Consider the following 22,120-nt stretch of genomic DNA (forward strand, 5'->3'; position numbering starts at 1 on the left):
TGGGCGATTCTAAAGAGGTATTAAGTTTTTAAAATTTTAAAGTGACTTTAAAGCTTTCTGAAACGTTAATGGCAGCTCAGCCCATTTTGATGCTAATCAGTTTTTGGCATTTGCTAAATTTGTACAGATCTGGGTGTATAGTAAATACTATATAATCATATTTACGAACTTGTATCTCAATCGTTGGATTTTGCTAAATTTGTAACATGAAAATGAATATATTTTAAAAATGATATTTATTTATATTATAATGCTGAAATAATCTGTGGATTAAGTCAGCAGCCAAATGAGTGCGAAGAGAGAAAGATCTTCACCTGTTGCAGGTGATCAAACTAGTCGCTGCAGCTAGAGTCTGATCGTCTAATGCAACTCATTCTCGTAACAAACGCGCCCTATTCACAACATGCGAACCCCTGGCTACCTTACCCCTGTGCCCCCGCCTATCTACCTGATAATTGCTGTACGTTGCATGCACTTACATACTCGCTCGGACATATATTAGAGCTGCGATATCATCGTTGTCGTCGTCGACCGACAATGGCCTGCTAATTACGCTTGGTTCAATGGAGTTCATTGAAAGTAAAAGTTTGACTAACCAGAGCGGCAGAGCGAGAGAGAGAGAGAGAGATAGAGAAAGAGAGAGACATGGATGGAGACATAGAATGTAGTTTAGCCAGCTGCCACGCCTCATTGGCAATTAATGCTTTTGGCCGAATAGTTGATTAATAAACGTAATATTTGCAGTGCTAAACGGTTAATTGAGTTGAGGCGAGTGAAGAATCGGTTAACAAGATGAGCGTCATCGATAGCGGCAAGTATCGTCTGCGCAAGGACTGGGCCAGTGCCTCTATACCGTCATTGGTCAACATCGATGAGCATGTGGATGGCGATGGCGAGCCCGAGCATAGCATGAATAGAACAGCGCCGCTGCCGCCACAGAAGCCGCCACGTCGCAGCTCGCTGGCGTTGGGTCTCTTCTCTAGCAAGTCGGACAAGAGCCAGAAGCGACGCAGCTCCATTGCCGTCTCGTTTCTGCGCCGTGATAGCAATAAGGTAAGCAGATCCTTAACTGGATTTCAACAATCAACATTTAATCGTAATCTTAATTCGAGCATTTTATTACGCGCTGTTTGCAGAACTCTACCAAAGACTCATATGAATCGGCTGTGCGCAGCGAGAAGTCAGATGGCTCTGCCACGCCTACAAACAGTCCCGAGATAGTGTATAGCTCGGAGGAGAATATACGCGCCAGCTCACCCAATGAGCCCGGCAAACTGACCTATTTCGAGGATGGAACACAGTCGCGTGCCGTCGTTCAGGGCATAAATCCCTATGATACGCCCAACGATCGGCAACGCCGACGTCGCAGCTCGCTGCAGACAAAATTAGACCGACACAGACGCAAGAAGATGGAGTTTATCAATCAACGGAGCCTGGACTCCAATATGACCAACAGCGAGTCGCAAAGCGATCTGACCAATGACAGTATGGGGGCCAATGGAGCCAATAATGCCAGCGATATGGCCAGCTATGCGAACGATGACGATGATGAGGACGACATTGTCGATCCCAATCATGTTGAGTACTTTCCGCGCGAGAAGCGACACTCCTGGTGGAATATATTTGTGCCCGATAACTTCAAGAACAGGTTCGCTATACTATAACTACATAAAACAAAATCCAGTTTGTGCATCATCCGATTGCTCTCTAACCAATTTATGTTTAACAAACGCCTTGCCAGTCACTAAAATGCATTGCTCAGTTAGACTCCCTTTCCCCCGTGCAAAAAGTAACTAATCTTAGCGTAAACCCTGTGATTAATATCGCGCTCCTTTAGTTTAAAATAATTCCGCCTTTCGCTGAATGCGAACTCGGACTCTGTGGCCCAGGGCAGATCGAAGATCAATATTCAATTTAAATATGTGTTTATGGGCGTGTGTGTGGGAGTTCACTTTGCTGAATGGCTTATTGTTGATTTTGTTGCGTCATTTTTTGTGCGAATTCTTGAGCGTTCAGGCCTTGACTTTTGCTTTGTAAGCCGCAGGGTAAATGATCACATTTGCGACAATAATTAATATCGTTCAGGTTTCTCATTGGATCAAAGAGATGAGAATGACCTAGCCACAGCTATGACCTCTGATAACCCCAACCTGATCCAAGCGGAGCCGTGCCTCAACGTGGTCCGGCTTTTGCCATTTTATCTACTAGAGCTCATTATAATAATTATTTATTTGGAAAAAAGCCCCACAGCCAAAGCCATTAGATACGCACTCTTATAAGTACCATGGGCCCTGTCCGGCTCATTAAAAAAACTCGCCTGTTGCATGTTATCTTATACAAATATTTTTAAATCGTTTACATTTTGTTCTTATTTTGTATATTTTGCACTTCCTTGAAATCAATTTTTGTTTGTTTATTTTGAATGCATTTATTTTTATGTACATTTCATTTTCTTGAAATGTTTTCGTTTCATTTTACTTGTCTTACTTTTTTTTTCCCCCTGACAGAGTAAGGTATCACGGCTAGCACGAGACATTTGAGAACCAATATGGTATATAAATTCTTGATAATAATTATAAAAAATTGCATACATTGCATATGCCGGAATATATCCCATAGAATTATCCATTGAAACCCTTAGGTCATGAGGGTATTCAGACTTCGGCGACAGCTAGACTTTATTCTTGTTATTGTCCAGCTTGTTATTGCGATTGGGCGATTGTGCATTTTTTGTTTGCATTTTAATTACTGCACAGCCGTTGATTATTTTTTATTGTTATTTTATTCGTTGGCTTCAGCATAAGCCCCAACGGGAATCGGCATCGATTTTCTCGAACCTGGAAATGAGCTTGGCTTTTCTTTGTACTAATTGAGCAATCGATCAAATGAAAGCAAAGCCGATTGCGATTGAAATTCTTGTTGATAACCCGACCGTCGAACCCACACTCCAATGAAAGGCAATTTCTAATTTTGCAATGCAAATCAGCCATCGAAGACAGTTCGCAGTTGCCTAGATCGCATATTTGTATGCATATGTATGTACATGCATATATCTTAATCAATCGTGTGCATGTGATGTATTTGTTGTTTCCCTCATTTGTCTTCACCTGGCTGGCCCCTCTATATAAGTCTGGGGGAGACGATAGAACCAGGGGCAATCAACTGCGCAACTTACAATTCAATGTCAATTGAACTTGTAAAAAGTATTAATAAAGCTAACCAATTGCCAAATGAAATGTAAACAACCCGCAATATCAATATAAGAGCTGACCGACTTTTAGCGTAGTTCATATTTACAATAAGGCAGCACGCTTTATGGCACGCGATTGTAAACTCAGAAGTTCAATGAATATTCAAAGAAACAAGTAAGAGCTTTAGCAGTGAGATGTGCTGCTTGTCATAAGCTTTAAGATTAACAAGTAAGAGGCTCTAGTCGGGAGTACCCGATGACGAAGATACGCTGAACCCGCTTACGAGCTCGTTTGCCTTATCAGTTATAAAATAAAATAAAATTGACAAAAAACAAAAAGTTTTCCTAAATACTATAGAATATTTGTATACTCTCAAAAAGTCAATTGCATTAAAATTGTGGCCTAAATTGGTGGACAATAAAAGTTGATTTATTAGCTTGATTTATAGCGAGGAGGAGGCCAAAGCTATAAAATTAAATACCTGATATATATATACTATTCTAAAAGCTACATGTTAAGTTTGGTGACTCTAGCTCTTATAACTTACGAGATTTGCTCAAAAAACGTAATTTCGATATCGATTTGTATCGATTACTTGCAAACGGGACAAGTTATCGATTATCGGAAACAAACTCCTACTGCGCGGGCACTAGGAGATCTGACGTTCCAACTTTCAAGTCTCTAGCTCTTATAAGCTCCGAGATTCTTGCGTTCGTATGAACGGGGGGTCGGAGATGCTTCCTTCTTACTGTTACATAGTTTTGCACAAAAACATTAAATACTTTTAATTTTTGAGCTCTAGATCTACCGCATATCCAACTAGCTCTATTTTTTCGCAGTGTTATTGATGCTTCCGATAAAACTTAATAGGCAATTTAGAAGTACAATTTGCACATGTCTGCCCCGCTCTGCCCCGATCGATCTACTTGAAATTCTTAATTAAACTTTGCCACACTGTCAAACAGCCTCCAGAGCGTAATCTCACGTGCCCAAATATTTGCACAGTTGGACGGGTTTGGCTCTCGACTACAGCCTTTGGGTTACTGCCGTCATGCGCTCTCAACAACAGCTCACATGCTAGTATTCATGTTCGTATTCACATTCGTATTCACATTCGCATTCATAGTCGTAGTCGCAGTCGCAGTCGCGCTCTCAATAAGAATGGCTAAACACGGCGACGCTTAGGCCCACTTCAGTTGCTTAATGTCCATGCAGTAGTTAGTTAAATACTACAACTATTTTTGCAAATATTTAACACACGTAAATACATAGCGAACAGTCGGCTACTTGGCGGGCTTTTCAGTTATTACGCAGGAATGAAGGTAATAGCCAAACACTTGAGTACACTGTACAACAAGGTGATGTTTGCTCATGTGAAGGATTGCAAATGCAGCTGCAACGCAAATATGGATTGCGAATGACTTCTGTTTTTTTATTTTTTAATATTGTTAAAGCATGTTTGTTGCAATCATTTGCAAATGGTGGACATTGTCTGCCTCCTCCCAACTCCTCCATATTTAAAGTACTTTTTGGGCGGACATTGGCGGCGTCAAGTGCGTGTCTTGCTCCTCCATATTTGAAGTACTGACTCAGCCCACTTGAAGCTGACGGAGATGACTCATGTCTCGTTTAGGAAGCACTTTAGCTGCCATATCAATACGATGTACATAGTTTTTGTAGCTGTCAGCGTGTACTTGAAAATGTCTTAATAACAAGTGCAAAATACGATAGTTAGCTGATGTTTATGTCTACTTACATATATAAATATATATATATACATTATTTTATGTGCACTTGCATCTATATTTTTGTATATTTATGTATTAGGGTAGAAGCTCGAATTTTAGTTATTGCAATCAACACTTTTATTTGCACAGCCGTTCTTATCACAATCGTGAGAGGCATTTGGCTATAGATAATACTGACTGGGGTATACTCTTATTTTTTTAACGTTACAATTTGTATTTGTCATTTTTTTTATGCACTTTTCTAATAATTAGGGAGCCGGGCGTGTTCTCCATAATAAATACGCGACTCGCCCCCAAATTGGGAACGCACGACTCGTTGGTCTCTTTATGGGCAGACATTATAAACAATTTCCAATTTGGACATGCCCTCAGCACAGTTACAATGTATTTTCTTTTTGTTTTTTGCTTTAATTAAATTCGAGCTTAGGTTTTTTATTTAGTATATCTTGTATATGTACTTACCCTTGATATCCAGCTCAACGAGTTCTGCCTGTTGTCAGCTCTCTAGATATTATTCTTATCATCATTCTTTATCATCAATCACTGTTGATACAAATTGTTTGCGCAATTAATTGCCTGTTTGCTGCTGCTTGCTGAATTTATTAAATATGCACAAATTAATTTTGCAGCTGAGCAATTGATTTTAATTAAGTTTTTATAATTTCCCTAAAAATAGTACAAACTTACCTCAACAAAAGAGCTCTGCATAGCATATCAACTGCGACTTGTTCTCCATTGAGCATTGGGTGTTCGGCTGGTTCGCAGTCCACTCTATGATTGAGTTCAAAAGGCCTTTTACTGCCGATATAATATATATTTGTATATATATTATTTATATAAATGCCAGGCACCAAGGTCCAGCAATACAATTGTATAGATACCATACGAATGTACATTTGTGTATGTAAATATGAGGGTGTATCCAGCACTTATGATAACGCATCCAATCTCATCAACAATAACGAGCGACCCCCGCAAAACCGGGAGCATTTCTCGACATTCAGTCGGAGACGGAACACGGGTAGCGACATTTGTGCGCCAAAAGCGAAACAAAAAGTTGATCCATCAACAAAAGCAAAAAAAAAAAAAAATAACGATAATTCGAGACAAATTGTTATTTTATGCAAATTCAAAGTGCAAAGCATCAAACTGGATATTGTGTGTGTGCGTGTGTGTGCGTGTGTGCGTGTGTGTGTGTGGGCGTGCGGAGACAATAATAATTTATATTTGATATGCAAAACAATTTGTTCAAATATTAATTGCATAAAGCGTGAGCTTTTCATATCTGAAATAATTAAATCGTATTATGTCAATCTTTAGGAATCCTTCCAAAAAAAAAAACCGAATTTTGTTCGTTTTCAACATTTTACACAAAAATGCTTTCGTGAATTACAATAATTATGAAGATAACACGCTAATATTTTTATTAGCAAGCGCTGATAAGCATTGCTTATCTTAATTCACGTGGCACAGGTTGTTCAATTAATAATTACCTTTTTGTTGATCCACAATTCATAATAATTGTTATTATATCATTTGCCAATGTTGTTCTTGTTGCTGTTGCTGTTGTTGTTGTTGTTTCTGCTGCCATTAAGGGGCTCGTCTGTGCGTTCGAGCTGGCCAAAAATTGTTGCCCAAAATTGCTGCCCGGCAACATTCGAGATTCTACACTTCAACTAGGCGCTAATCGGGCGAGTTGACAAGTTCGCACCCCTCCCGAATGTGAATATTAAAGGCACGCTGCTAAATACCTTACACAAAAGCCAAACTAGATTTCATGTAAATTTCATTTCCAAACACAAAAAATAAAAAAAAAAAAATAAGTTGTTCTTTTATCCAACCGGTTCGTTTTGATGTTTTTTTTTTTACCGGCGCCGTGAATACAAATTTTTATTCAAATTACTGAACACAATTTATTTAAATTACGATTCCAAACAAAAAATATTTAGTAAAAAAACCAAATGCAATTAATTATTATGCATTAAATAATCATTTTTCATTTGCACACTTTTTGCTTTTTGTCTGACTAAGAAGACATTTGAAAATATTTACAAAGGCCTAAATAACTTGCCATTGCCAAAAAGAAAAAAAAAGAAGATAGCGGTAGCGTATTTGCTTTCTTTGTAAACAAAAAAAAAAAAAAAAACAGCAACAACAAAAACAATGAAAGAAAACAAAATTGCCGCAAAGCTGAAACTTTAGCCTTAACCCAAATTTCTTGTTGTTGCTGTTTTTGTTTTTGTTGGCAGGAGATTATTTCAAGTGCAAGTTGATTTATGATAAACTTGAAAAGAAAATCGAAACAAACAAAAAAAAAAAATAAATAAAACATTTGACCTTGTGAATTTTTGTGCAAATGTGAAAGGAATAAATTGCACATGCGGAAAATACCATTAATAAAATACCGAATAATCGCAGTTGAGATTAGGTTTTCAGATTAAACATAAAGCAGTTATACATATAGACGGGCTCTTCAACAGGCCAATTCAGATTGATTCCCATTGTGGATGTTGCAGCTTTTCGAGCTCTTCAGCTAGCTAACGAACACGTCCAATTAGCCTTTTCCACCAGCTTGTAATCTGGCAAATACAAACAAACGGGCACCAACAATGCGGCTCTAACAACAAAGCGAGATAACAATGCGGCATTAAGAAAATTTCTAATTATAGCAAAACGAAAACAAAGCAAATGAAATGAAAAATGAAACGTGAATTAAAAACTGGATTCAGCTATCAAAGAAAACACAAACTAGAGACGAGTAAATACCCTATGCTTAATGTTTATCATAGGTAGATACATATATGTATATATATACACATATTTGACTAGACCAAAGTTGAAGGGACAACAATTTATTTATTATTTCCTAATTTGTATGCTCTTACATAGAATGAAACGTTTTTGCTTTCCCACAAAGTAGATTTATTCTTGATCAGTCTCAACAGACAAGTCAATATAGCCATGTCCAACTGTCTAGTCACTCAGCTTTCTCTTGTACTTATGTCGGAACCAGCTGGATCGGACTACTATATCATATAGCTGTCATAGAAACGATTTGTTGTTGTATGGAAAAGTTGTTTGTTTATCAAGATATCTTATTCTAACTCAGCATTAATCAGTTTTACTATACTCTATATATATATGCGAAATCCTATCAATATCGTACCACTATATCATATAGTAGGTATTTTGCCTGTGCTTCTTAGCTGCCTGCAAAGCATTATGAAAAGGCAAAGGCATCAAATGTTCTGCCTGTCGAAGAGAGTCCTTCTTTCTCGTTCAAGTTTTGATCGATTATTCCTATGGCAACAATATGTAGGAAAAGCCGCAACAAACCAAAGAGCTGCTGCTGCTGATATCAATGCCTGCATGGAGCACGTGCCACGTTTGCGCTGAGCAGCCGCAGCTGCAGTTGGCTATTGATAAGAGCTCTGTGTGATTGTGAGGCTGCGGCTGCTTATTAATTGGTTATTCGCTTGTTTCGTGCACATTTGACAAGCTAATTAATGTCGTAATCAATATTGCCGGCAAATACAACAGCGACAGCAAAATTGAGTCATTAAAAGTCAACAGAGTGTCAGCAGAATTTGTCGTCCAACAATATTTGGGCTTTTTTTTTCTTCTTTTTTTTTTTGTCGTTTTTACAGCTCATCTGTCGTCATCTCAGCGAGCTGACAGTGCGTATGATTGATGGCCATATTTATTTTTTTTTTTTTTTTATTTATGCACAAGTTTCGTCTAAATAAAACACGTATTAATTTTAGCAAAATGTTGAAATTAAGCTTTTGCCTGCTTGGGAAAATGTTTGGAGAATTTTTTTTGTTTGCTTGTTTTTATTTCAGTGTGCGAGAAATGTGTCTGTGAAATTTATGCAATATATTTATTGACAAAATTAATGACTGCAAATATGCAAAACCATTTGATTACATCACAACAATACTGGTAAGAGCTAACACTACATAAAAGTCTAGCATTAATCTTAAATGTTCGCTAAGTAGGAGCTCTCAGCTATTAGCTAGTTAGTTTGACTGCACGAAATGTCACTTACATTTGTTCTCGTGAAGTTAGTTCTTTCTAGGTCTAGGTCATTTCCCATAGACAGATCTTCGTAATATGCTATACACATGCTTCAAGGCACGTAGGCAGCAAATGTGCTGGAGCTGCGGACAAGCTTCCCGCTGGCCCGCTTTGTAAACATGCTTAATTATATCAATTTTGTTTGTTCCACAAAAGGTCAGTTATGTGTCCACCCCCCCTACCCCCCGACTCTTCCCCTATAGCTCTCCACTCTTATTCATTGCTGAACAAAACAAAGTTTTGTTGGTTCTTTTTTTTGATTGATTGTGAGTGTTAAATATCAATTATATCCATTTAATAAAAAAGAACTCCGTAAGTCTGCAGTTGAGTGTGTGTGTGTGTGTGATATTTTTGGAAACTGGGAAAGTGCTCTCGCTAATTGATTGTAAAAAGTGTTAATCAATTGTAAATTTAAATTTATGACTTCGCATATAAACAAACAATTCGTTCAAGTTTCGGGTATACAATTTATTGAGCTGTCTGGCAGTTTTTGTTCTTCATAAATGGCCAAAATGTTACGATTCCACAAACATTCGATTATTTGCCCAATATTTGATTTATCTCAAAACTTCTATTTGATTATTCTCGGCATTATAAAGATAGGGCTTTATAGGCTTTATGAACCATTCCATGGGGCTGAAGTGTTTGACCAACTTGTTGTAGGCGGATCTCTGGACAAGGCGATCGGGCTATAATTAGCCATGTTCTAATGGAATAATTGTGCAATTAAACATGCTAACTGCTTGGCCTTGGCCAGTTCAAATTTCGTAGAATATCTCGATGAAACTAAAGTTAACTGCCTTAAAGCGATATTATATAATGAGAAAGAAACTAATCTTAAATATTTGAAAGGCTCCATTGTAGTATACAACAATATAACGTATATATATATATATATATCACTTTGCCATTATACATTATGGACAGCACTTAGGAACGTGACAATTGTCTAGTTAAAAACCTGAAGTAATGCGCGTGCTTTCATTATCGCCACGTGCTCCATCGATAGACGCAAACATCTAAATATTTTGCTAATATATTCTACGATAATCTGGCCCGAATCGGGTTAGCTTCGAGGAGGACGTAAGTTATGGGCGCATTTTGGAATTGACGTTTGTTAAACTAAATGAATTTGAATCGAGCTTCCAGGCACAAACACAATAGATATAATTGTGAATTTATTTGAAAATTTTGTTGTTTTCTATTTTTTTGGTTGTTTGTTTTTGTTTGTATTGATTTTTTTTATGATTTTCTCGTTTATTTTTTGGCACAATTTCGTTTGCTCCTTAACAAATTAATAACGTGCCAGGTCACGTAGGGCTAGTCAAGATGTTTCCAGTTTGTCGCGTAGCGTTGACAACTTGGCGATTCCCGTGCGCAGGTAAGTCCAACTAATAAGCTAACAAATCCTGTAAATTACAACACACAATAAACAATAATAAGTTAATATAATACTTAGTAATATATATGCTAGACCTATATATCATTGTGTAATGCCATTTGCATGTCGCATGGTAACCTTATATATATCCGTTTGCATGATGTATATAACTAGTGAAAGCATGAATTTGCCTAACATATAAATATGCATATATCTTTCCCCACTATATACATAACATTTTTTCAGCTCAATTGTGACCATAACTAGACTCGAAAATAATCAAAAGCAATATGATATTAAATCAAAACTTAAATAAAAGTTCAAGTTAATTTATAAAGAGCGCAATCGAGTTACATAAATAAATGCACAGTTCGGTTTATTATTATTTATAGATTGCTCGATAATCTTAATAGACCTTGTCTTATAACGAAATTGATAATTTATAAGAGCCACAAAACTGTTAACAACAATAAGCACTAAATGAACGGCTGATATTATTATTAAACGTAGAATCTATATAATATTTCAACAGCAATTGCAAACATTTTGAAATAAGGCAGAGCCACAACATATTCGAGCTGTGCAGATTACCAGAGATTAGATTAAAGTGCAAATATCACAAGTACCCAGCCGATTATCAGCAAGTGCGTCATATCAATCAGAGCTGTCGTCTTTTGTTTTCTTAGCGTGTTTTGCATACAATTATGCATTAGATTTTCTTCAACAACTTTTATCAACGTCGACTAAGATTTCTGTGATATCATTTTTCGTTTATTTAGAGATACAGAAATATTTATTGAAACTAAGTACGACTTAGCCGGGGCCAATTGTGTCCAATGCGAGAGATGACATCATCAATTGCTATTTTAGTCCGAGTATTTATTGCCTAGAGTTATGGCAAATTTAGAAACAATTTAACAATTGGCAGATTACCTAACTGAGTGCCCATATTGTGATTCCCAGTCTCAATTTCATAAAAGCAAGAGCTCTTGAACTTTGTCTAATCAATTTCGAAAGTGCAAGCTGTGTGGTAAAATAAGTTCAACAATATTTCGGATTCATTAATGCTGCAGTCCAACCAGTTTTATGATTGTATGTAGATATAGTATATATAAAGTAGACCCACAGCAAGAAAACTGCTGTCATATGTCAGCTGAGTCTAGAGGGTGGATCGGCAGGTCGATCGGTGGGTGGATCGGCGGGTGACTCGTGGCAACAACTGCATCCAGCCTTTCATTTTCCGTGCTGGCACTTGTCATTGGCAAAGCCAAAAGGCTTAACACTCTGCTGCTGTCATTTTGTTATCCACGACCAAAATATCGAAAGCAAATACTGATAAGATATAGCCATGAATATGGCTACAAAATATAAGTTAATATGTGTATACCTGAAGTACCTAGAAATGTATTCAGATGTTGCCACCAGTTGCCACTGTTTATTGGCCTTGTTTCTAGGAAATTAATGGAAAAGGTAAACAGGATCTTTGGCTGGATTAGCTTTTTGTAGATAAACTCACATAATTGTGTGCCAAATTATTAATATTTACTGAACTCGCGCGCGCAACAAATTAAAATAACAATAAATTAAACTAAAAAAAATGCTATTTTTCTCATGTGATCGCGTTTTAGCTGGAAATAAAACAACTGTGTAAACGACGAAATTCCCTGCCTGTTGTGAGCTTAATAAATTAAACAAATAATGTATCTGTCTCTCGTCAAATGTCGCAACTTACAAATCAAACACAGTTGTCCCCATCCACTTTATATACATAAATATGTATACATATATATTTTTGAGTATGGATTCCAGGCATCTTGGGGGGCATTGTTTGGGCCCACATTGGCGAATTTTATTTGATTTGTGGCATATTTCAGCTGCGCAATTAATTAATATGGTAGCAAAATTCCAGTATTAAGTCAATCGGCATGGAAATTGCGATAAATAATGCACAGAGAATAAATACAAAGCGCGACAAATATGCGCTAAATAATTAGTTTTTCTGTTTATCTGCAGACAAAAGGTTCTGTCAGCTGCCTTAACGCACATAAATGCTAGAATTGAATAAATATTTTTCCTTTTTTTTTTTTCTTTTATCATTGATATTCAATTACGTTTATCGCAGTTGGATTCGCTAATTGCCAACGCATTTGCAGACACGCGCAAATTAATTTCATTTGCGTTCTCTTTTTAAACAATTTAACAGAAACTTTCAAGACAAAACAGAACTGCAGGCTAAATATCTATATGCCATACTGCCAAACTGGACTTAAATTGCAGCTGTCTTTAATAAGCACATATGTATATAGATTGGCAATTTTCCTGCATTTAACAAGCTGTCAATCAGTTATTCAATCTCTTACATAAAGACCTCAATGATGATTTCTTCTATTTTTTTTTTTTTTTTCATCGAACGGATGACAGCGTGTTCAGGCGGAAATTAAATTTTGTCAATCAAGATGTTACAAAGAATTGTGAAAACTGAGCCACACACGACAGAGACAGACTGTCAATGTTAAATAGTTGTCCGACTGTTATCGAAAGAAATCATGATATATATATAATTAAGTTTTACACGTTAGGTTACTATAAAAAAATATATTTCAATTTATTATTTTCACTTAACGGCTACTTTTGTTGAGTACATTCAGATTTGCTTCCCGAATATGAACTAATTTATCTCACTGTTGCGGTCGCTTAGCAAACTTCGCTTTGAGAGAGTTTGAGTCAAAATTGAGTGAAGTTTGAGCTGCGTCAGCAATTATGCGTGGGATAGTACTCTGATGGGAACATTGACAGTGGCGTGATATTTAGGGTGAATTGTTTATGTCTACCAAAGGGGGACAGTTTGATCTTGACCAATGTCGATGTTATCACCAGGCTCTTTGTTTACAATATTAGAAATGTTTATAGTTGTGCTTATGCTTATGTGCTAAGTTATGTTAAAGGGTGGGTGCGACTATGGATATGTCACTCCCCCAACCATTAGAAAAGTGCCTGTCCTCAGGTGTTTAAGTTTGGATATAGTGTAACATTTTCTTCTTTTAGAATTGGTATATCTCCTATTATTGTAGGTGTTTCTTCTACTTTGGGTTTTTTATATTTTATAATTAATTTCTTAGGTATGCTTTTGAACTTATATGTCAAATACAGTGTTAAACTTATTAATATGATTACAAATATGGTTATTGTAATTATCTGGAATACATTGTTAAATTTTGTATGTGCATTTATAATTTGTTTCGTTTGTACAAACGAAAGTGGTTCTAATTTTATAACATCATTGCTTACGTAAATGCTTTGAGTATAATCTAACATATTGTTTGAAATTGAAATTTCATTAATTTGCAATGAACAATTAAAGATTTTTATTATATTGTTTCCTTCTATTGTTATTTCGTTATTTATACAATTATGGTTTAATATAGTTTTTGGTAAATTCCAAGTTAAAATTATATTTGGTTCTATGTAGTTGATTTGAAAATTTTGCAAAATTTTAGTATAACTACATTCTGATGTTATTTGGTTTAAAATTCCTGTTAAACATTCATTATTAATTAATTTTTTTGTTTCTCTGCTATAAACTTTTTTATCTTGGGTAAAATATTTTTTATGAGCTATTTCTGTCAAAATATTATTATTTTCATCCGGGTATGGAATTATTTCGAATACCGGGCTTTTTATTATTTCTCGAGGAATATGGGATATTATCAGTATTTCGTTTGTATCTGATTTAAACCAAGTGGAAGTTTTTGTATTCAACAATTTCTCAGAATTAACATGCAACAAATAGTCATGTTTTAGTAATTTTGGGTTAAAAATTCCTAATCTTGTGAGCTGCATTCCCATCTCAATGTCTTCTATATATTCTGTAAAGTGTTGTAAGTTAAATATAAGGATATCTAATTTCTTTCCTTTTTGTTTCTCTTGATCTAGTTCGTTCATGATTTCTATTCCTTTGTTTATAGCTTCTATTATGTAATTTAATTCGTTAACCTGAACGCTGTTTTCTGCTAAGTTGCTTATTTTTTGTTCAATTTCTGCTTTGTCTTCTTGATTTAATGTTCCAAATAAGTATTTATATGCTGTTCCTACTATGTTAACTAAACCTCTTTTGCTACGTTTGGCTATTTTTAAGCCGTTTATTTCTCTGTTTAATTTCTCTACTAGGTATTCGATTTGTATAAGGTTATTGAATTCTTTACTTTGTTCAATTAAATTGTTAAAAGTTTCTTCGGTTTTTGTTATATTAACCGTTAAACAGTGGAATTCGTAATCTGTCGGAATGTCTATGGTTCCTGTTTTAAATATGAGATATCCGTTATGGGCTTTGATAGGATTAATTTCAATACTCTGTGCATTTATATGGTTTACAGTTATTGATAGTAATATTATAATAATTAATTTAAGCTGGTGCTTGTATGTTTTGATCGCTGTCTGTTGTTGACCTGTAATTGTTATATTTGCTTTGATTAGTCTTCTTTTTCTTTTTGAATTTGGTTTTGTAATGTGTTATTTTCCTGCCTCTGTTAGTTTCCTCAAAATGTTTGTCGTCGATTTGTCTTAGTTCTCCTGTTTTCTTGAACGGGGTTGTCGTCTTTGATTTAACTAACGGTGAGTGTTTGTATCTAGTGTCAATTTCATAATTTGTTCGTTTTTTGTTGAGGTTATTTATTAGTTTTTCTTTATTAGCTTGAGTGTCATACTCTGGTGTACCTGCATATATGAATATGTCCGCTGGTGTTCTGTTAGTCGTTTTGTGCTTTGTTTTATGATTGTACGTGTAGAGTATAGTTTCAAATTTTGTAAGTTTATTTTCGACGTCTGAGTCGCTGTTAATGATTCTTAGTTTTTCGTTAACTGTCTTATGAAATCGTTCTACGTCGGATATACCATTTTTACTAGTGGTTATATTAATATTTACTGCTTCTGATTTTAGCCATAATTGTAAAGCTGTGCACATAAAAGCTGAGTCTTTGTCTGCCTTTATTTCGATGGGTTTACCCATTTGGTTGAACACTTGTAATATAGCTCGTTTGGTTTCTAGCCAGTCTCTACTTTTTATTTCTATTAATGATGCAAATTTTGAATAGATATCAATGCAAGATAAAAATTGTTTATCTCCTACTATGTAAAAATCCATTACATATTTTTCTCGGATATTAGCGATTTCCGGAGTTATTTCGAAAGTTAATTTTGTATCTCTGTGTTCTGTTTTTGCGATGTTGCAAATCTCACATTCATTTATTAGATTTTGAATTAAATTTTGATAATCTGGGAAATAGTGGGTTTCTTTGAACCAATTGATAGTTTTTTCAATTCCTGGATGTAATAATTCTTTGTGCTTTTTTAATATTAATTCTTTGAATTCTGCGTATGTTTGAAGGTCTATTAATTTTGTACTAGTTTTCATTGCCTTTGTTGAATTATTCGGACTTATTATTTCTAAGTAGGCTTCTTGAAAAATTGGAAAATCTGCTTCGTTGTGGAAGTATAGCACACTTTTCTTTGTGCATAAGTATTCTTTTATTAATTCTTTGGCATGCGTATTAGTCATGTCTTTGTACGTAATTTTTATGTTGGTTTTGTGAAAGTAATTCGTAACTTTTGTTTCGTTCTCGGTTCCTTTTTCAAATTCTATTTGTCGATTATAATAATTAAGTGGTCTTTCTGTGATTTGTAAATGGTTACTGTTGTCTTCTTGAGCACTATGTATTGTTGCTCTTGTGCTAATTGTATCTTCGCCTAAGAAGTTTTCGTTTAATTGAATTCTGGACAGAGCATCTGCCACATAATTTTCTTTTCCTGGGACGTATTTAATTTGGAAATCAAACTCATTTAGCTTGATCTTCCACCTTTGTAATTTCATGTTAGGTTCTTTCATATTATTTAACCAGACGAGTGGTCTGTGATCACTAAGGATTTGAAATTGTCGACCAAAGAGATAGGACCTAAAGTATTTAGTGGCCCAAACGATTGCTAATAATTCTTTTTCAATCGTTGAATAATTTAACTCATGCTCGTTGAGAGTTCTACTTGCATAGCATATAGGCTTATGCTCTTGCGAAAGGACGGCCCCTATTGCCATATTACTCGCGTCTGTAGTTAATGAAAATGGTTTTTCGAAGTTAGGGTATATTAAAATTGGGTCGGATGTTATGAGTACTTTTAGCTTTTCAAACGCTAGTTCGTAGTCTCTGTCTTTTATATTGATTTTTGCTCCTTTTTTTAATTTAAGTGTTAATGGTTTTACTATATTAGCGAAATTTGGTATAAATTTCCTATAGAAACCACATAATCCTAGAAATGATTTAATTTCTTTTGGGGTTTTTGGAATTGGGAATTTGACAATTGCTTGTATCTTGTTGGGATTTGGTTTTATACCCTCAGTTGTGATGATGTGACCGAGAAATTCAGTTTCTTTTCTCATAAACTCGCATTTATCCAACTGTAGTTTTAAGTTAGCTTCTCTAAGCTTCTTAAATACCTTTTGTAGCGACAAAATGTGTTCCTCCAATGAAGTGGAAAAAATAATAATGTCGTCTAAGTAGACCAGACAATCCTTAAAAATTAAATCTTCTAAGAGATTGTTCATACAACGTTGGAACGTTGCAGGTGCATTCTTAAGACCAAATGGCATGCGAGTGTACTCGTAATGGCCATGTTTAGTCGAAAATGCGGTCTTGGGTATTGAACCAGGATCCATTTGGATTTGGTGGAAGCCTTTGGCTAGATCAATGGTTGTGAAATATTGACATTTTCCAAGTTTGTCTAATATTTCATCCATGATCGGGATAGGGTATTTATCATTAATAGTTAGTTCATTGAGATTGCGGTAATCTATGACTAACCGGAACTTTTGCTTTCCAGATGCATCGTTTTTCTTTGGAACGATTATTACTGGTGAGCAGTAAGGGGATTTGGATTTACGTATGATATTTTGTTTTATCATATCGCTTATTTGTTTATTTACTTCCTCATCGTATATTTGAGGATATTTGTATGGACGCTTGTAAATTGGGTCCTCATGTTTTGTTAGAATTTTGTGTTTAATTGTACTAGTGAAAGTCAAATTGTCACCTTCATGGTACTGGATATCACGAAATTCATGTAAAACTTTTTTTATTTTTTCTTTTTCTTCTGAGTTTAGGTGCTCTAGCCTAAACTCATTGTTTTCTATTAATTCATTATTAATAGCGAAGTTAAATGGTCTGTCCTCTGTTGAGGGTGGATCAAGGCACTCTTGTGCGGTCATGTCCTCTTCGACCTCTTCGTCGTTATATCTAAAACAAAAGTTAAATTCTCCTAAGGTTACGGATCCTTGTGCATAGTCTATTTTTGCTTGACATGCCTCAAGGTATTCTCTCCCAATCAGAACATCATAATGCTCTGAGAAGTCGTGAATATAGAATTTTTGTTTGCTCGGACAAATTTTGCTTGCTCCTAATCGTATACTTTGTTTTAATTCAATAACACCATTTATGGTGTGAACCTTTAATGTTTCGTTGTAAACTGGAAAATTTAAGCGGTTTGTTTTCATTAGATTTATGGTTGAACCTGTGTCGATGACACATTTTAGAACTTCGTCATTCATAATCAATTTTATGAATGGATTTCTTCTGTTTGTTCCGAGGCTTGCTGATGAAAATTTTCGGATGTATCCATTTTCATCTGCCCACTGTTACTATCTCTTTGACGTTTAGTCGGAGGGTTTGGTGCATTCAAGCGTGAATGGGACTGATTTTGGTAGTTTAAGGGATTTTGGTATCTACCTTGACTTAATTTCTGTTGGAACTCGTGGTGAGCTTTCTGATTGTCTTCGGACTTATTATGCTGTTTATTTTGTGCGTGATAACTCTGATTCGTGTTGGAATAGCCACTTGAAATGGTGGTTGGGTTAGCATTTTGCTGATAATTTCCCATGTTCCTACGATTGTTATTTGGATTTCCCTGAACATTATTATTTTTAGGTTTTTCAGTAACGCTATTTTCATATAATCCCTCTCTTTGAGCTACTTGCTTTAGTTTTTGTGTCGACGTAATGTCGTGTCTGGCTAACATCATGAAAAGCCTATCTGGTAATTTTTTTGTAATAACATCTTTGATTGTGTTATTCATAGCATTTGTATAAAGGGTTGTATTGCTAGGTATATTTTCTAGTGCTAACTTATTTAAAATAACAAAAGATTTATTCTCGAGCTCCTCGATGAACTTACGGACGTTTCCTTGGTAATTCGTGTTGTATAAGCGTCGAAGGAGTTCTTCAAATGGTGTCTGCACTTTGTATTCTTCAATCAATGCGTTTCTCAGCTCCTGCCAAGTGTTGGCTGCTGTCCTTTGTGATATTCTCTGAGCATCTCCTGTGACTTGCAATTCGATGGCTCCGTATAAGATGCTATGTTGTCTAACATCTCGGGTTGGATACAGGTGTAGGATGTAATCTATCCTTTTAATGAAGGCGTTTAGTTGATCCGTTGATCCGTCAAAGCTTGGCACCTGTCTAAGTTGTGAAAGGGCCTGGTTGAGGTGTTGTTCTGATAATTCCATTGTCATCTTGGTGTAATACACTTTTTTTTGAATAGTTTTGAGTTTGTAGGTTTGAACTTTATTGTTCTTTGATTTTGCACTTTTATTTTAAGTTAAAGTTTGTGATGGATTATTGTGCAAATGTTTTTTTTTTTTTTTGTGTGTGTGTCTTAAAAAGACTCAGTAATAACGTATTGCAGGGATCAAACGATATGCAAAGCCAGTCGTTATTAACTGTAGTAGCTTTATTGCCCAAAGGGTCAATATTATTAAGCTACTAATGACCCGAAGGTTCTTGTGCGGATACGTATTCGAGAAAATTTTTATTACACTCCGACAACACTTTCGGTCGCGATTGTGCGTTAGATCTGGGAATTAATTATCCTTTAGCGATCTTTAATTTTTCCCGACGTATCCTACCGGCTGCGCCAATTAAGTTTTACACGTTAGGTTACTATAAAAAAATATATTTCAATTTATTATTTTCACTTAACGGCTACTTTTGTTGAGTACATTCAGATTTGCTTCCCGAATATGAACTAATTTATCTCACTGTTGCGGTCGCTTAGCAAACTTCGCTTTGAGAGAGTTTGAGTCAAAATTGAGTGAAGTTTGAGCTGCGTCAGCAATTATGCGTGGGATAGTACTCTGATGGGAACATTGACAGTGGCGTGATATTTAGGGTGAATTGTTTATGTCTACCAAAGGGGGACAGTTTGATCTTGACCAATGTCGATGTTATCACCAGGCTCTTTGTTTACAATATTAGAAATGTTTATAGTTGTGCTTATGCTTATGTGCTAAGTTATGTTAAAGGGTGGGTGCGACTATGGATATGTCACTATATATATACATATAGATATATACATATAGATACTAGTTGAGTATAGGCAACTGCCCAAGCATTATCATACATCGAGGCGGTAGTCCATAGTTCGCCGCATGCCAAAACGCGCAGCAGACTTTAAAAGGCCGCTTACAAACTTGGCGCTAGGAAGCACACGCGGCTTTAATATCGAAGTCGTCATCAAAAATTCCGCGACAACATCCAAATGTTAAGAACATTCTACTATAAAAAAAGAAAACAATGAAACGTACACAAAAAAAAAAGCTTTAAATGCACGGCAAATGAATTTTAATGAAACTGAATGTGCCAGCAATTGTATTTCTATTCAATTTCGAGGCACTTGCCGCATGCCCCGCCGAACAATCAGAAAAAAAAAGAGCAAAAAACAAAAACACATTTTCAACATTTGTATTCGATGGTCGTTGCCTATCGATGACGCAGCAGGAATCTAAGCCGGCATCGAGTTGCCCTGCAAAAATGAGACAAAAATCGAATGATGAATTCAATCAGAAGATTAAACGAGACAGAGACTCGCCTCGTTTGGATCCGTGTAGAAGCTGGGAATCGTTGTAGTCGTCTGCTGCTGCTGCTGCTGCTGCTGCTGTTGCTGACGCAGTTGACGCTCATTGTAATGCTGCATACGCTCCAGCACAGATACCTGGCGATAGTTATCGGCCGTATAGTGCGACATGGCAATGCCGGCGCCCTCGATGAGAGCCAGCAGCACCCCACCCACCAGTGCACTGCTCAGCATGGCGGTGACACCTGAAATTTGAATATAATGCTTATCACGAATGGACTGCCATATTCAAGCACTTGCCACCGCGTGCAGCTAGTATGCCGCCAGTTGCCGCGCCGCTGATAATTGAATTCCATGGATCCTCTTTGCCGCGACTATAGACCAGGCTGCAATCGATGGCGCTGAAGGTGCCGCCCCAAATGGCAAAGCTGCCACCAACCAGTCCGGAACGGGCACGCATCGCGGCCAGGCCGCCCGCCAGGCGACGCGGCAGCCCGCAGGGGGCATTGCGAAAACCTTTGATCGCCTGAAATATGGCGCCACCCACAGCGCCCATGGTGAAGGCGCCGCCACAGTCCTCCACTATGCGAAAGGGGCACGGCTCGCGTGTATATTCCTCCATAATACTTTCAATAGGAAATAGCTCAGGAATATGCCAGCTTCAGCAGATGAACTTATTTTAAGCAGTTGACTGCTATTCGCCGGCCTGCTATGCTATGGACACAATGTTTTCCATTTCAATTTAGATTTTTATGAAATTCCATGCCAAACTTTGAGCACAGACTCGTGACAGGCGACGAGCGCATTTAAAGGTTACGTCGGATAAAACAATTACAAACGCAATAAAAAAAAAAAAAAACAAAAACAATAAACGATTTAAAATTCGTCGATGTCCATTTTTGGTCAGTTCACAAATGTTGATTGCCAGATAAAAAATAGCATTACATATAAATAAAAACAACAAAATAAACACATAAATAAATTGTTATTAGCTGGTTATGGCCACAATTTAAGCTGGAAAATTTGTAAGTGATAAAGATCGCAGCAACAAGTTGCTATCGCTTTATATTGCCAATTAATTTAACAACCGATTTGTGCTTCGTCACGTGTTTTCTTCTTATTTTGTTTATATTACAGGAGCAAATCGCGCAGTGTGGATCATGGCCTTGCGGCACCATTCGATTTGGATTCGTTGCGTTCGAAAGTTGAGCAACGATTTGAGAGCGTCGACAAACTGTCAAGTGAGTATTTCATGTTGTAAACAATTTCAATTTCAAAAGTCGCGCGCAATTTCCGCACACTATCGCCATCTATGGTTTTGCGCGCAAACTGAACTCACACGAAGTTAGCTGCGAATTGCTAAAAGTTTCACATCTTCTAACAGCGCACAGCACTGTTATCAGCACTTTTTATAAAAAGCAAAATAGTATGAGAGTTCACTTTAGTTTCTCTGAAAACTGATCTGTTAGTTTTAACATTTAACAGCCGAAAGATGGTTTTAGCAGGAGCTATCAGCTGTCCTAACAGCGAAAAAAACATCTGATCAGTTAGTTTTATTTGGGGGGATAACGGTTTTTGCGGTGCCGCATAATCTTGTGATTGTTTGTTCTTATTTTGGCCGCCAGTAAACAAGAAAACAATTTTTAATTTTTTTCTCGATGCGGCTAAATGGAAAATATTTGAAATAAAAAATGATTAAGTGAAATAAATTTCTCGACTTAAAAGTTGTTAAAGAAAACACTAAAAAATCAATCATTCTCGACCTGTTGACTCAGCCAAGACTTAACGGTATACGGAAACAGTTATTGACACATGGGCTATGTTAAAGTTGCG

General features: G+C 36.3%; 2 protein-coding genes across 18 annotated transcripts in view; one reads left to right on the forward strand and one right to left on the reverse strand.

Moving 5' to 3' along the window:
- The window catches only part of mtd (TLD domain-containing protein mustard), a 65,670-nt gene that overhangs the window by 19,483 nt on the left and 24,067 nt on the right, over nucleotides 1-22,120 (forward strand). For 7 of the 17 annotated variants that reach the window (XM_032433503.2, XM_032433505.2, XM_032433507.2 and 4 more), the window contains exons 3-6: nucleotides 745-1,053; nucleotides 1,137-1,648; nucleotides 10,326-10,397; nucleotides 21,425-21,528. In XM_032433503.2, coding sequence (XP_032289394.1) covers nucleotides 793-1,053; nucleotides 1,137-1,648; nucleotides 10,326-10,397; nucleotides 21,425-21,528 — 949 coding nt within the window. In that variant the 5' untranslated portion in view covers nucleotides 745-792. Of the gene's footprint in view, nucleotides 1-744; nucleotides 1,054-1,136; nucleotides 1,649-8,831; nucleotides 8,882-10,325; nucleotides 10,398-21,424; nucleotides 21,529-22,120 lie in introns of those variants that run through there. The other 10 variants (XM_070207538.1, XM_070207540.1, XM_070207539.1 and 7 more) reach the window with 3 other exon arrangements.
- Tim17b1 lies at nucleotides 20,033-20,986 on the reverse strand. The gene is made up of 3 exons (XM_002056533.4): nucleotides 20,588-20,986; nucleotides 20,303-20,532; nucleotides 20,033-20,236 (listed from the first exon to the last, which is right to left on the reverse strand). The coding sequence occupies exons 1-3, from the start codon at nucleotides 20,907-20,909 to the stop codon at nucleotides 20,216-20,218; spliced, it is 573 nt and encodes a 190-aa protein (XP_002056569.2). The 5' UTR covers nucleotides 20,910-20,986; the 3' UTR covers nucleotides 20,033-20,215.

This window comes from Drosophila virilis, chromosome 2 (genome assembly GCF_030788295.1).
Source record: "Drosophila virilis strain 15010-1051.87 chromosome 2, Dvir_AGI_RSII-ME, whole genome shotgun sequence".
NCBI lineage: Eukaryota > Metazoa > Arthropoda > Insecta > Diptera > Drosophilidae > Drosophila > Drosophila virilis.

What these genes read in the sequence shown, in the direction of transcription:
- Tim17b1 (XM_002056533.4), bottom strand. Translation starts at nt 20,909, where the DNA reads ATGGAGGAATATACACGCGAGCCGTGCCCCTTTCGCATAGTGGAGGAC. An exon ending in CATACTAGCTGCACGCGGTG is followed by an intron (nt 20,533 to 20,587) that starts GCAAGTGCTTGA and finishes TTCAAATTTCAG; the next exon opens with GTGTCACCGCCATGCTGAGC. An exon ending in TCTACACGGATCCAAACGAG is followed by an intron (nt 20,237 to 20,302) that starts GCGAGTCTCTGT and finishes TCATTTTTGCAG; the next exon opens with GGCAACTCGATGCCGGCTTA.